The 15,490-nt window shown below is 41.7% G+C and overlaps 1 protein-coding gene across 9 annotated transcripts in view; it reads left to right on the top strand.

Annotated features, from left to right (window-relative positions):
• Positions 1-15,490, top strand: part of DST (dystonin) — a 496,581-nt gene that overhangs the window by 393,561 nt on the left and 87,530 nt on the right. For all 9 annotated transcript variants that reach the window (XM_065886378.1, XM_065886379.1, XM_065886381.1 and 6 more), the window contains 2 exons: positions 1,150-1,645; positions 3,509-4,980. In XM_065886378.1, coding sequence (XP_065742450.1) covers positions 1,150-1,645; positions 3,509-4,980 — 1,968 coding nt within the window. The remainder of the gene's footprint in view (positions 1-1,149; positions 1,646-3,508; positions 4,981-15,490) is intronic.

Raw genomic sequence — 15,490 nt, forward strand, 5'->3', positions numbered from 1 at the left:
GAAGTATTAAGATGATTGCATAAGTAATAACATTTTTATGAGAAACTAGTATATTGTTTAGAAATGACTCCTTTGAGGTTTTATTCATTTTGATTGTGGTAGTAGATAATGAAACTTATAAAGCTCATGCAAAACATCCCTGAGTGGGGGAGACAAAGTAAGAAGAGAAAGAAGAAGGGAAGAAGAGGAGGAACCTTGAAACCTGCAGGGTTAGTTAGACTCATCTAATTATGAGCAGATAAATCCACAGGGGGAGAAACATATGTAAATTGTAAGTCAGACGTAATCGCAGGCACTCCGCTGTGGTCTCGGTGAGCTTTCTTTCTGTGCAGGTGGTGGTTTTGGGGCATGGAAGCTGATCCGTACTCTGAAAATACACAACAGTCTGGGTAGTTGAGTCACATGCTGTCCTAGGCATGTATGTTCTTCATCTGAATAGATGGAAACAACAGATATAAAGAAACATTTGAGGAGAATTAATTATCCATAGTCTCCCAGAGATAGATAAAATATTCTACTAAAAGAAGGACATTTGGGGATCATTCGTTTTATAATGAAAGCCAGTGTGAGCCCGCACGCTCAGAGCGATATGATTTATTGGCTAAATCTTTACAAAAAAGACTGTAAACGTCGATCTTATGTTTAGAAAGAACCTTTGTAAATCAATACACCATGAGTTTGTATATCCTAACACTGTTATCACTGTGTATTTCCTTTGGTGTAAAATGCTATAGAGCATTTTAAAAAATCCTGTAAAAAGAAAAATGCAAATAGGAAGAAATCAAATTGGTGTTAGTGTGATGTAAACTTGTCTAAAAGCAGTGTTTCCCTTTGTGTATGAAAATTTGTACATGAATTTTTGTTCCTTTTCCCCACACTAGCAAAAATATTTATTCTCTTTTGTCTCCCTTGGGGGATATTATTTTAGACAAAATGTTAATCTCTGTGAAGTACCATTGCTCTTTGGATTAGTTTACGATAATTGGACTGCCTTTGAAATAAAAGCTAGGAAAGCAGTAACAAAAATAAAATAAAAACTAGATAATTAACTACCATTTCTGTCTGTTTAGAAACTTAAAGGTATGTTTTCTGTAATTAATTCTCTAGTCATTTGTGTGTTTATTTGCCCTCGTCACCTCTTTACCTTAGATTCTCCTGCAAGAATTTGATACCCGGAAACCTCAGTATGAACAGCTAACAGTGGCTGGTCAGGGCATACTGCACAGACCTGGGGAGCACCCATCCTTCCACGGGATTGTGAAGGAACAGCTAGCAGCTGTGACCCAAAAATGGGACAGCCTCACAGGACAATTGAGGGACAGATGTGACCGGATCGACCATGCCATTGTTAAAAGCACCCAGTATCAAAGCCTGCTGAGAAGCCTTTCTGATAAGCTGGCCGACTTGGATAATAAACTCAGCAGCAGTGTGGCCGGGAGCACACACTCTGACGCGATGAACCAGCAGCTGGAAACAGCCCAGAAAATGAAGCAGGAAATAGAGCAGGAAATGAAGCAGATCAAAGTGGCCCAGGCTCTGGGAGAGGATCTGGCAGCCCTGGTTAAAGAAGAGTACTTGAAAGCTGAACTTAGTCGGCAACTGGAAGGCATCTTAAAATCATTTAAGGATCTTGAACTAAAAGCAGGTTTGTGTGTCTTCTTTGAATGCATGTATTTCCTGGAAATAGGGATCAGTGAACTCCCTATTTCCAAGCTGTTGGGGAAACCAGGCCCCTAAAGTGAACCTGCCCGCAGTGAGAGGTGCATGCAAGGAGGGTAGATTTGGGTTCACATGCACACACAGTGTTGCAGGGGCGGGGAGTTCTGCACAGATGATAGGCGGACCCCCTGCCAGCAAAGTCCACTTCGCATAGGCCCATGGAAACTTCGGGTACTTCAGATTAGTTTTTACAGACTTTCAGACATAGAGAACAGACTTGTGGTTGCCAAGGGGCAGGGGAGGTAGAAGAGAGATGGAGGGGGGGGGGGTTGGGATTAGCAGATGCAAACTATTAAAAAAATTTTTTTTTATTGAAGTAGAGTTGATTTACAATCTTGTGTTAATTTCTTCTGTACAGCAAAGTGACTCAGTTATACATATATATACATTCTTTTCTAATATTCTTTTCCATTATGGCTTATCGTAGGATATTATATAGAATGGATAACCAACAGGGACCTACCGCATAGCACAGGGAACTCTATTCAGTCTCCTGTGATAAACCAAAATGGAAAAGAATATGAAAAAGAATGTGTATATATGTATAACTGAATCACTTTCCTGTACAGTAGAAAATAACACAACATTGTAAATCAACTATACTTCAATTTTAAAAAACAGTAAATAAAACAAATTGGTTTTTAAAGGTGTCAGTGTTTATGCTATGCGACAGTCTTGTTCCACCAGAAAAGGAGACGACTACAGTTATTAAAAAAGGCTTGGCATCATTTTCTTGATAACAGCTAGTTCGTCTGGCTCCATCATGGAAGCTTTTCCAGAGAAACGTGCGAGAGAGAAGCATTATGCACGATTTCCTCTCTCGCCTGCTGTAGCCATCACTCTGTGGCCGCTGAGCCCAGGATGGTCCAAGGCAGCAGCAGCAGTTCCTGGGCCCGAGAAGGGCAGGCCAGAGGAGAGCCCGTTGGTTGCTGTGTTGTCATTTGCCAAGTAACACTAGGCACTCAGTTTATGTTTTTTAATAATTGATTGGATTTGTTTACTGATCATAGCAACCGTTTCAGACTTAACTCCTTGATTTTGACGTGATATGGATAGCAAACATGAGCTATGATGATTATAGTGATGGTGACTATTGTTAGGAACCCTTTTCCGTGACAGGCATTCAGCTCAGAGCTTTACTTGCACGCACTGTCACCTCATTCCCATGACAGCTTCTATCAGTGTTGCCAGCTCACACTTGGGGAAATGAGGCCCAGAGGTTTAATCGTTCACCCTAGGTCCTCCAGCTCTTGAGAGGCTGAGTTGGGATCCAGACCCATGTTGTCTCCGTGGGCTGCCTTACATTGCCTCCGTGATGGGTAAAAATTACACAGGTGGAGACTTCCCCGGCGGTCCAGTGGTTAAGAGTCCACGCTTCCACTGCAGGGGGCACGGGTTCAGTCCCTAGTTGGGGAACTGAGACCCTGCATGCTGCAGGGCCAAAGGAAAAAAAAATCACACAGGTGGAAAAGTCACATTTAATAAGAGATTGGTTATTGATCAGCATCACCTAGAGCTTTGAACAGTTGTCACTACCTCGCCCTAGGATGGAGGTGGCTCTAGTATCCAGCCTCTGTTGTCTCTTTTCTTGCTGTAGTCCTCACCTCTTGCCCTTCTGCCACCGCCTTTGTCCATAACGTAAGCGCTTTTGTCATTCTCATAGTCAGTGCTAGTAGCCCTTGCGTTCAGATTATTCTGTGTATTTATTTGGTGGTTTTTCTCTTGGCATTTTGCAGATTTATTCAACATTTTGATGTAAAATAAACATGTCTGTGGTTTTATTTTTTAGAGAACCATGTCCAGCATCTTCAGTCAGCCTGTGCCAGCTCTCATCAATTTCAGCAAATGTCTAGAGATTTCCAGGCTTGGCTGGATACCAAGAAGGAAGAACAGAACAAATCTCCCCCGATATCAGCCAAAGTCGAGGTCTTGGAGTCATTAATGAAAGATCAGAAAGACTTCAGGAAAACTTTGACCGCCGAGTCTCACATTTATGAGAAAACCATGGCGGAAGGTGAAAACCTGTTACTAAAAACACAAGGGTCTGAGAAGGTAGCGTTACAGTTACAACTGAACACAATTAAAACCAACTGGGATGGATTTCAGAAGCAGGTGAAAGAAAGAGAAGACAGGGTGAAAGATTCACTGGAAAAAGCTCTCAAGTATAAAGAACATGTGGAGATGCTCCAGCCATGGATAGACAGGTGTCAAAACAGCCTCAAGGAAATAAAGTGTAGCTTGGATCCTGCTGAGACAGAGAAATCTCTTGCCCAGTTAAAGTCTCTGCAGAAGGAGAGGGACCAGCACTTTGGGATGGTGGAACAGCTAAACAGTGCAGCCAGCAGCCTGCTCCGTGTCTGTGAAGTGGACAAAGAGGCGGTGGCAGAGGAGAAGGAATCCCTGCTCCAGAAGATGGACATGGCCACCGAGCAAGTGCACAGGAAGAAATTCTCTCTGGAGAACATGGCCCAGAAATTTAAAGAATTTCAAGAAGTTTCCAAAGAAGCTCAGAGGCAGCTTCAGTGTGCAAAGGAACAGCTAGATATGCACGACTCTCTGGGGCCCCAGGCTCACAGCAGTAAGTCCCTGACTGTGTTGCAGACTCAGCAGAAAGCCCTTCAGACCTTGAAGCCTCAGGTGGATCTGGCCCAGGGGCTCGCCCAGGACCTTGTGGTGGGGGCCTCCGACTCCAAGGGCACCTCCGAGGTTCTCCTCCAAGCAGAAGCCTTAGTCCAGGAGCACAGTGCCCTCAGCCAGCAGGTGGATGAAAAGTGTTCCTTCTTAGAAACCAAGCTTCAGGGCATCGGCCATTTCCAGAACACCATCCGAGAGATGTTTTCTCAGTTTGCGGAGTTTGATGATGAGTTGGACAGCATGGCCCCAGTGGGGAGAGATGTGGAAACGCTGCAGAAGCAAAGGGAGGCTATTAAAGCCTTCTTGGAGAAACTGGAAGCGCTCATCGCAAGCAACACCAATGCCAATAAGACCTGCAAGATGATGCTGGCCACGGAGGAAGCCTCTCCTGACCTGGTCGGCATCAAACGGGACCTGGAGGCTTTAAGCAAACAGTGCAACAAGCTTCGGGACCGTGCACAAGACAGAGAAGAGCAGGTGGAAGGGACCATCACGCGCCTTGAAGAATTCTACAGCAAACTCAAGGAATTTTCTACTCTACTCCAGAAGGCTGAAGAGCATGAGGAGTCTCAAGGCCCTGTTGGCATGGAAACAGAGTTGATTAACCAACAGCTTGATGTGTTCAAGGTAGGGAGTGCTTCCTTTGTACTCTGCGTTTTGGTTATTCAAAGACATTACTGATAGGTATAGAAGGAGATGGCCTATTTTGTAGCATCTTCAAGTAGGATTGTCATGCAGTGTTGGAGCTTAAATGAGCATCCGTGGGCGGAGGGGATATCCAGGTACGTGGGGTGAGTCCAAGCTTCCTGGGGCTTTGGGCCCTCATGGGATAAGGCCTGTGATGAATTAGGAGGTCAAAGGGTGCTTGGAAAGCTGGTGTCTGTTTCTGATGTCACTCACAGCTGCCCTCTGGAGTGACCACGTCCGTGTTTTAAACTCAACCACGGAGGGCCATCCATCACATCAAAAGTGTGTTCTCTTCATGTTTGTGTCCCAGCATTTTCTTTCATGGTGAATTATAGTCTTTTCCTGCTCTTTCCCTTTTTATAGTCTTCTCCTCCTTCTTAATTGAATTTCTTCCCTAAGTTCCTATTTTAAAAGGCAGTGTAGAGTTCCTTGTTGTAATCCTGGCCCCAGACGATTGGGAGTAAATTATTTCTGATGGGACTCTGAGCGCCTTGGGGCTGAGAAATGTGTACCGCCTGGCAGCACCCAGTGATGCCTGATGATGGAGTCGGAGGAGAGGGTGGGCCAGGTCCAGGGTCAGCGATGTGAACCCGCTTAGGGTAGCAGGTGCAGAACTCGCATCTCGTTGGAGAGAGGGTCACCTGCACAGGGAGGGTCCTAGCTGTCCAGCCTTTGCTGCACAGGGCTGACAGGAACCTGTAGGGTTGCAGGGGATCCTGTTCTATTCATGAGGTAAGTTTTACTTTCCAGTAAAGGCTGGTGTGATGCGTGAAGCATCAAATAGGATTAAAATAGAAACAGAATTTGCAAAACAACAAATCATTTCCCAGGAGAAACGAATATAAATCAAATAGACCTCCTGACTTCTGTGCTGTTGTACTTGACAAAGTCTTTCCTTTGTTTCTCTTTCGTGGTGTTATTTTTAGGTGACTGAAGTTTGAAAATTAACTTCAAAGTAGCTTCTTTTTCTTCCTTGTTATATTATGGTTGTTTGCTGTTTATAGAGTGCCTTTGAAGCCCAGTTTCTTCAGGGCTTAAGAACCTGCGGTTCTGTATTTGGGTCTTGATTCTGGAAGGAGAAGGAAGCTGCCTGACTGTTGATTTAACTTCATTGCTCTGTCACACTTTCACACTGTGGTTTGCAAAATAAAGATTTCATATAAGAGAACTGTCTGTTAGAAAAACAAAGTTCTGTGACAGTTGCTGCTTGGAAGACAGGGGGTAGGGGGGTGCTTAGGAGTGAGTCTCTGGAATTTTCTGTGGGACCTGACAAAGCTTGAACACTTCCATGACAGTGATCAGGTGGTCTTTGTACTGATGAAAGTTGAGCATGCTTTTGTGAAACGTTATCATTTCTTTGGGTTTTCTGTGACTTTGTTTAGAAAAAGAGAGCAGGCCTTTATCTCTCTTCACTGCTTCAACTACTTATAGGAAAACGAGCAAAAGTAATAATATCGGTGCTGCTGCTTTGTCCACGCCCCCTCTTTGGGTCCCCAGGCATGAGGACAGTGAAAAACGTGGCTCTGCTTGTGGAGAGGTCTTCGGAAAGGAAGCAAAAGCAAGGGATAGGAGGGGCTCGCTCACACGTTGCTTTGAAATTATTTTGCAAACTGAAAAGCACTAAATAAGCATCGTTACTGTTCATGGTTACACAGATTGCTTTATTTGACTGTGAAGAAAAACAAAGTGATCATGTCTTCTAAAATAAGCCACTTGGCGTGCTGTGTCTATGTGTTTTCTCATTACTTTTTAAGGAGTTGACTGATTTTAATGAAATTCAGTAATAAAGAATATCATGACATACCTTCAGTGTCTTGAGACCCAGTGACTGAAATGAAAGTTTCCAAGTAGACAGTCATCTGCATTTGGTATATGCCAGTGCCATAGGTAAAAAACAATAAGAATATTATGGTAAATAAAGATGCTTACACAATCACTGATTCTGTTCTCTGTGTGTGTGTGTTTGCCAGTGTATGTTCTAAAAACTAACAGTTACAACAGTTAACATTTATTATGGGCTTAGTGTGTGTCAAGCATGACTCTAGACTGTCTTTAATTCTTTTGACAGTCCTGAGAACTGGGTACTATCATTATCCCCATCTTATTGTAAGGAAGCAGAGACCCAGGGAGGGGAAGTGACTTTCCCAAGGTCCCACGGGTAGTAAGTGTCAGAGCCTGGATGTTTTGGTGGCTATAATGCAGTGTTTTGGTCAACTTTATTCATCATGTTGTACATCTTACACTTCTCTGGGAAATTTTCAAATCATCTTTGCTGGAGACTGATTTGGGTGGCCTGAGTAACCAGCCATTGTTGTTGATTTGTTTGTTTTTCTGATTTTTTAAAATTGAAGTATAGTTGATTTACAATATTGTGTTTGTTTCAGGTGTACAGCACAGTGATTCAGTTTTATATATATATGTATATATGTGTGTGTGTGTGTGTGTGTGTGTGTGTGTGTGTGTGTATATATATATATATATATATATATATATATATATATATATATATATTCTCTTTCAGATTCTTTTCCCTTATAGGTTATTATATAATACTGAGTATAGTTCCCTGTGCTATACAGAGGTCCTTTTTGTTTATCTGTTTTATATATATTAGTGTTTATGTGTTAATCCCAAGTTCCTAATTTATCTCTCACCCCCCTCCACCTTTCCCCTTTGGTAAGCATAAATTTGTTTTCTATGTCTGTGAGTCTCTTTCTGTTTTGTAACTAAGTTCATTTGTATTTTTTTTTAGATTCTGCATAAAAGCAATACCATATGATATTTGTCTTTCTCTGTCTGACTTCACTCAATATGACAATCTCTAGGTCCATTCATGTTGCTGCAAATGGCATTATTTCCTTCTCTTTTATGGCTGAGTAATATTCCTTTGTATATATGTACCAAATCTTTTTTATCCATTCATCTGTCAATCAGCCATTGTTTATTTTAACCCAGAACACCAGGAACGCTCACTTAAGGAATGTGTTCTGTAAAGCCAGCCACTATGATAACAGGAGGTGAATGTGTGTGTGTGTGTTGTCTTAGAAATGGATCTCTAGATGTTGTGATGAGGATAATGACAGTTACCACCAGCACCAAACATTTCCTTGTCTTAGTGATTTGTCTTTCTTGATTGAAGTTGTAAATTATCTCAATTCAGATCTTCACTTAGTTTTTGTTGGAGATTAAGCTTTGGTTGGACATTTGTTTTGTTTTGTTTTGTTTTGTTTGTGGTACGAGGGCCTCTCACTGTTGTGGCCCCTCCCGTTGCGGAGCACAGGCTCCGGATGCGCAGGCTCAGCGGCCATGGCTCACGGGCCCAGCCGCTCCGCGGCATGTGGGATCTTCCCAGACCGGGGCATGAACCCGTGTCCCCTGCATCGGCAGGCGGACTCTCAACCACTGCGCCACCAGGGAAGCCCATGGACATTAGTTTTAGCATAATATTTTAGGAAGATTTTAAAATTGCTTTAAGTGGAATAATTTGTCTTGAGTAAAAAACTAGTATTTTGCTATTTTATAGTTTCTAAAAATGAAACAGAAAAGCACCGAAGTACTGGGTGTATTTTCATTACAGACTTCGAAATGCAGTTTGACATGACTCTACCTGGTAGCTTTTGTTTAACCTAATGTCATGGGTAAAATCTTATGACAGGTTTTCATACTATAGAATAAGCTGCCTTCAGAGTCTTTCTGGAGCTTCATAGCTGTTACCCAGTTACTCAGCAGGGGTACGTTATATTCACTGGGAGCATAATGGATTATTTAAACTAGGTAAGACAGACCTCTTGGGTTCCATTCTTTTTTTTTTCCCCCTTAAACTTAACCTAGGAAACAGCAGTTAATGTCCTTGACAGGATAAAATTAATTCATGTTTAATACCAACACAAACATAATGATTGAAAACAAATGCTGTTCTGAACCAAAAGTCCTAATTCACTGTCAGTGAAAGCTATTCGAAGTTTCTGAAAAGAGATTGGTACTACCCTTTATGTTACTTTAGCTAGGTTTTTAAACAATGTGGATTGTTTTCCTACTTCTAAATATTAGTCATTGGATTAAAATGTCTAAAGACTGAGGTATTTTCTATTACTGTTGATAACCCAGAGTACTGTTTTTCTACTTATACTTCCGTATTATTGCATTAAATTCTGTGTACACTGTCATAAATTCCTAGGCAGAAAGGAAAAAGTCCCCCCATCCCTACCTCCTGTTAAAGATTCCTGCTCAAGATTATCTTCAAATCTAAACTACATTATCAGGTAATATTAACGTTTCCACATTTCTATTTTATTTTTCAAAGACATCCCAACTCTGTACAAGGAATAGGTGCCACCCTTCCTATGATGTCATCAACAGCCAATTATCCCCACACTGAATTGATTTCATTTCAGTGAAGAGCACAGAAACTTGATGTTTTAGCGAACATATACAGTCACATCCCAGCTAAATATATGACCCTCCCCAGCTCCATCTAGGCCGTGGTAAAAAGTCTTACCCACAGCCTGCTTACTGTTTTTTCTGGCCACTCTGTTGCTGCTCCAGTTGTCATTTGGTTTGTTCCCACAAATGAACACATCACTGGTACAAGTCTCTCTGAACCAAAGATTTCTAAAAGCAGGGAATTTTTAAGCCGAGTTGAAACCAGAGACAGAGACCGGAACACATGTAACTGTGCTGTGATAAATGTTCTCTGGTCCAGGGGAAGGCAGTGTGGAACCCAGGCATCCTCCTGTGCATGTTGGGTGAACTAGAATGCCAGGCGCCGTGAAGCTGGGGAAGCCGGGAGGTTTGAGTCCTAATTGTAAATGTTATGGCTGAAAAAAATCAATTTCTAAGTATCCTCTTAAGATATTTATTAAATGATCCTACAACAACCTCTGTGATGTCACCATATTTTTAGAGATAAAATTAAACTGTCCAAAGAATGCTTTAATAATGATTTCTCAGTGGCCCGTATTGTTACATAGAGGTCAATGACAAATTGTTCTCTGTTTTTGTCAAAAACAGGAGCAAATTCAGTAAAGCTGTCGCAGAAGAGGTTTTTCTTGGGGAAATATTCTTACTTGACTGGATTTTTGTTAATGAGCCTGTGTTATCAGGGAGGTTTCGTAACACCTTCCTGTGGTATTTTTAAAGGTGACAATGTTTTCACTATAGAAACTGTACTTTGATGCGTGGGCTTTGCAGGAAGGTCACATTATTCAGTCAGCTATATCAGAGTGCCTTTAAGATGTTAGGAAGAAAAAAATATCACCTATGCTGGGCAACACAGAAGGCCCACCAAAGCAGAGGCTGCATGAGGCCACTACGATGGCGCTGATGTGATGGCAAGGTTCGTAAGACTCCATGGTCCCACCACACACACCAGCAGAGCCAGTGGGGCCTTCTTCCTACCCCGAAAGGCTGTCCTGGTGGAGAACGTGGCACGAGGGCTCTTTCCATGTTTGCTTCTAACTAACGCCATGCTCTTAGTGTCATGTGGCCTCTTAACTCCTATGGCTTCATTGAAGATCCAGGAGTTAGATGTAGAAAACAAACTTACGGTTACCAAAGGGGAAGAAAGGAGGGAGGGAGGGATAAGTTAGGAGTTTGGGATTAGCAGATACATACTACTATACTATATAAAATGAACAACAGGACTTACTATAGCACAGGGAACTATATTCAATATCTTGTCATAAATGGTATATATATACTATATATATTCAGTTATATGTATATAACTGAATCACTTCTTTGCTGTGTACCTAAAACTAACACAACATTGTAACTCAACTATATTCCAGTTTAAAAAAAAAAAGATCAAGGAGTTCATGTAGGTTGTTCTGAATGCAGTTCCAGCCAGAGATTTTATACCAGGAGATTTTTTGGTGGTTTTGTTGTTAACTGGATAAATTTGTATCTTCATTTTAAAGTCGTTCTCCCCGCCACCCCCAGCCCAGACACACCCACCAGCACACACAAAGCACCAGGCTGTAGCATCTCCTGTCATTATCATGGGCCTTCCTTAGATAAAAGGAGATCTACATAATTTATTTTACTCTCCTGGAAAGTTGCTTAAAGGGGTGTGTGTGTGTGTGTGTGTGTGTGTGTGTGTGTGTGTGTGTGTGAGAGAGAAATGGGAGCAGAGAGGGAGGAATTTGCTTTGTTGTTTCGAAATGATGCGTTGGTTTCTGGATAAGAAAATTTGATGGGTTAATGTTTTTTAAATGTTTCTCTAGGTCTGTAATCATTCATTAAATAATAGCTTCGGGGAGGTAAATGCTGTGATGGTAACTTCCAGGAAGAAGAGGAGTGCATATTACAGATCCTACTTAACATTCAAGATAAATTCCCATCAAGATCAGTCACCCTATTAAGTGTTTCTGAATTTGTTTGCTTTTGTCATGGGGTCTGAATATCCTATTTTCCTTCAAATATAAATTATTTTCCACTGAAATAAATAGCTACTGCATGTTCATCTGATGACTATCCTTGAAAACCCTTGACCCATTTATGTGAAGCTGTTTATCAGTTTGAAAACTAAGAACATAGGTTGCTTTCCATTTTCCTGAGCTAATGGCACATCTATTTTAGAAATAATAATAGAAATTGTTGTTTCTAAGGCCTAGTTTTGTACTCACAGCAAAAAAAACCACATCTCTTGTTTGGCTTCTAATCCATATTTCAGGAGCAACTGGGCCAGGAAGATACTTTGGTCAGTTTTTATGGATAATAGTGCATTTACTCACAAACATTGTCCATTTACTGCACTTGAATTTCCTAATATCTCTAGCCTTTCAGCTCTAAAAACTCCATGTTTCAGTTGGTAAAATTAGTCTTTTACCTTTTCTATGACGTGGATCATTGTACTTTGTGGTAAGATTTTTCAGGAACTTTTCTTTTTAAAAGATTTAATTTAATTTTAGAAATACAGAATGAGAAAATTATACTGTTTTGCTTATAATTCAATTAGTATTTGTGTACTTTTCTAAAATCATCTGCCTTTAGAAGATTTTTTAACTGAATCACATCTAGTAGGCTGTGTAAAGTTATGTTTTGAGACCAGTTTAACATTGTGATTTCTTTATGTATGAAATAATACTGTTGACTACTTTTCAGAAAAACCTTGCTCATTTTATTCATTGTGTATTTCTCTCTTACGAAAATGTGAGAGAGCTAGGTATCACGATTAGCATTTAACACAGTTCAGTACATCTCGATTTTACTAACTTTAGAGACCATAGCATTGAAAGTAGCTGCGTAAACCAAATTTAGGAAGAAAAGGTCAGCCAGTCCAGTTCTACTCTAAATGTGAGTTCTTTTATGTTATCCAGATAGATCTTTGGAATCTGATTCCAAGTCACAAAGATAAATATACAAGTTGTTGTCATCAATACCAATGTAATATTAAGAGTACAAATTTCAATTTGAATCAGAATCTATTAGGATCGTCCTTTGTAGAGTTAGTTGAAATCAGCTTAATAAAATAGGGATTCAATTATTAAATAAATGGCACATCCTTAAACATAATCAACTAGAGGACATTTTCCCATAGCACTTCCTGCTTCCCAGCTGTACTCTGCTCACTTTCTCATCCATATTCTCCACTTTACTGTAAGCCATGAAGGGGCGGGGGTGCTGCATCTCTGGGCACCAGCACTTTGCCAGGGCTCTCCATGCTGTTTGGTAATAGTGGGCACTGTTTGATGAATGGTTGAGTTTATGAATGAATTGTCTATGTAGCTTTAAAAGTGTACTATCCACCTGAAATGTGAGGTTGCTGTTCTTAGCTTTACAGAAGGTTAGAAGACTAGAATAGAATTGTGCTAATGATCCAGAGTTAGAGCCTAAGTTGGGCGGAATTAGGGCCATTTTTTCTTATGAAAAGTTCTGGGAGGATCTCTGTTTAGAGAAAGGCCCTGGTCCACATTCTGTGGAAACTTTATTATTCATGTAGCCGTGAATAAATAGCTTATATGGGAAGGTAGTGGCAACTGACAGTCAAACCCTTAGTTTCTGCTGATTCCAGCCTAGGGCACGACCCACTGTTCAAACGTGGTAACTGTGGGCACGTTTTTCTTTGTCTTATGATCCACATGTCACAACAGCCTGTGTGCTTAGACAGGATCAAGTGCTTGTTGCAGTATTTCACTTCTTGACTCTGAAGAGTGGGCATTGATATTATCATGTTGATGGGTTGTTTATTATGTATATATTCCCTTCTAGTTGGCTATAGATATTTTTTCCAACTTCATGATGGCCATATACTGAGTTGTATCTAATTGTTGAATGGGTGTGTAATTGTATCTAATTGTTGAATGGGTGTGTAACCTGTAGAGTTCCAGTTATGGTTAGATTTTGTTTTTCAAAGATTCAGTTCTTAGGTTTATAAAAATCATTTTGGAATATTTTCTTATGAAAGGTACAAAAGGTCCATCCCACATCTTTTCTGTAAAGTTATCAGAGAAAGTATAGGGTTGTTTTTAATAGAACTGTCTTCACTTGGGGCCAGCACAGTTTTACTTATGTTCAAATGATTATTTTGTGAGATTGAGGAAAGAAAATCTGCCCTCTATCTGCTACTCTGGCATGGTTGCTTATTTCATAAGATAAGGAATGGATAGATTTTACTTTATTTAAATGAATCTATGAAATTTCCCCCCACACACACCCAAAGGCTAAGGTTTGGCTTGCTGAGTTAATTTTCAAACAGTATTTTTAAAGAGTGTTTATTCAGTAGATTAAAAAAGGTGGGTGTGATTTTGTTAATGAAATATCCAGAGCCATTTAACTGCCCTTGATCTTTGCCTGAGCTTTGCATCAAATTCAAGAGGAATGCATGCTTATTAGTAACGACTAATATTCATGTCCGCTAATATTCATATTCTTCTTCTCGAAGAAGCTTAGGAATAATTGACTCTGGAGAACAGTTCTACTTGGAACTTGGGTTTTAAAAAGAATGACACAAGAGTCGACTTGAAAGTGATGCGCGCTCTGCATTTGCAGACACTAAACGTCTAAGAGTCCGCAGCTGCAGAGCACAGGAGTATGGTTTCAGCTAAAGGATGGGGACCTGTTAGCCCTTATCCCTGTTTCCTATTCCCAGGGGTGCAGTCCCGGCGGGGCTCCTGGTGTCTGTTCCGCCTCTGCTCGCCCCTCCCCCACCTCCCCAGTTACCAGATACGCGAACCCGCGCCGCCCTCCCCGCGCCTCCAGGACCGGGTCTGGTTCGCGCTGATGTCACCACCAGGCGGTTGCCTCGCAGCCGCCCGCCTCTGGGCACCTCCCCCTCAAAGGCTCGAGGGCTCCCGGCCGGACGGGGCCGGAGTCCGGGGGATATGCCCACGGAGTCCGGTCTCGGGAGCGCGTAGCGGCGGAGTGGGAGCCCGGGCCCCGCGGCGGCGAGGGGCGCGCGGCAGATGCGCCCCCGGGAGCGCCCGGGCTCGGGACGCCCGCCCGCCGCCTCCAGCTGCGCCTTTCAAGGCCGGCGGGGTCCCAGCAGCCCGAGCCTTAGAGGAAGCCCGGAGCTCTTCTCTGCTGCAGTTGCCTCAGGTGGATCCGTCGTCTTAAGGAGGATCAGATAAGAATCTTTGAAAATGGCTTTTTTTTTTTTTTTTTTTTTTTAAAGGGGAGTTTATAGTACACCGTGCTTTCTGTTTACTTTAAACGGTCGCTGGATTGTACTGGCCTGGCCGCCCAAAAGCCTATTTTTTCCTCTTTGGATAATTCTGAATAGTCTCGAAGAAGCTTAATATGGGTAGAAAGACTGCCTTTCGAATCAAGATTATTTATAGCAACTCCCAAAAAGAGTAAAAGAAAAATTGAACTTTCTTACCGCATTAGACTTAACTTATTTTTCTCTGAAGACTTGTTCTGTGCCTTCATTGGAACAGTCCATGGTCCCTGGGTTTGTCTTTTAAGTTTCTGAACCTTGGTTTATTTATAAAAGAGATGGAGTTTTGCAGGCCGTCTTTAAGTGGATTACAGTTAACCAGAGCACTGCTGAAATTAACATTCAGCCGGTTAAGATGCTGGCTCCTTTGGAAATTTTAACCTGGAAATCTCAGATGCAAAATTAGAATAAAAAGGGAAATGGACCGACAATGGAATGTTCTAAGTGTTTGAGCCACTGTTTAGTGTATTATTTGTTTTCTTTTTTCTGTGTTTTGGAGTATATGAAAGGGAACTCTGGGGGCCTTTCTGGGTAGGAGGAGGAAGGAGACTTCTGTTCTCTGCTCATGATGCACTTTATTTTTGAGAATCATTCTCAAACCACCAGGGTAAAGGGAGGGTTGCAAAGTAGACCGGTGCCCTGCTGCTGGCCTTAAACACCTCATCTATGATGACGCGTGTTATGTGAGATGCGTCCTTGGGCTGGAGACACTTTATAGTTCTGTTCAGAAGTGTGCTTTGCTGAAAGATGCGTTGCCTTATTTCCCACTTTCTGTGTCAAGAGCTGCAATAT

The sequence above is a fragment of the Phocoena phocoena genome, chromosome 10 (genome assembly GCF_963924675.1).
Source record: "Phocoena phocoena chromosome 10, mPhoPho1.1, whole genome shotgun sequence".
Taxonomy (NCBI): domain Eukaryota; kingdom Metazoa; phylum Chordata; class Mammalia; order Artiodactyla; family Phocoenidae; genus Phocoena; species Phocoena phocoena.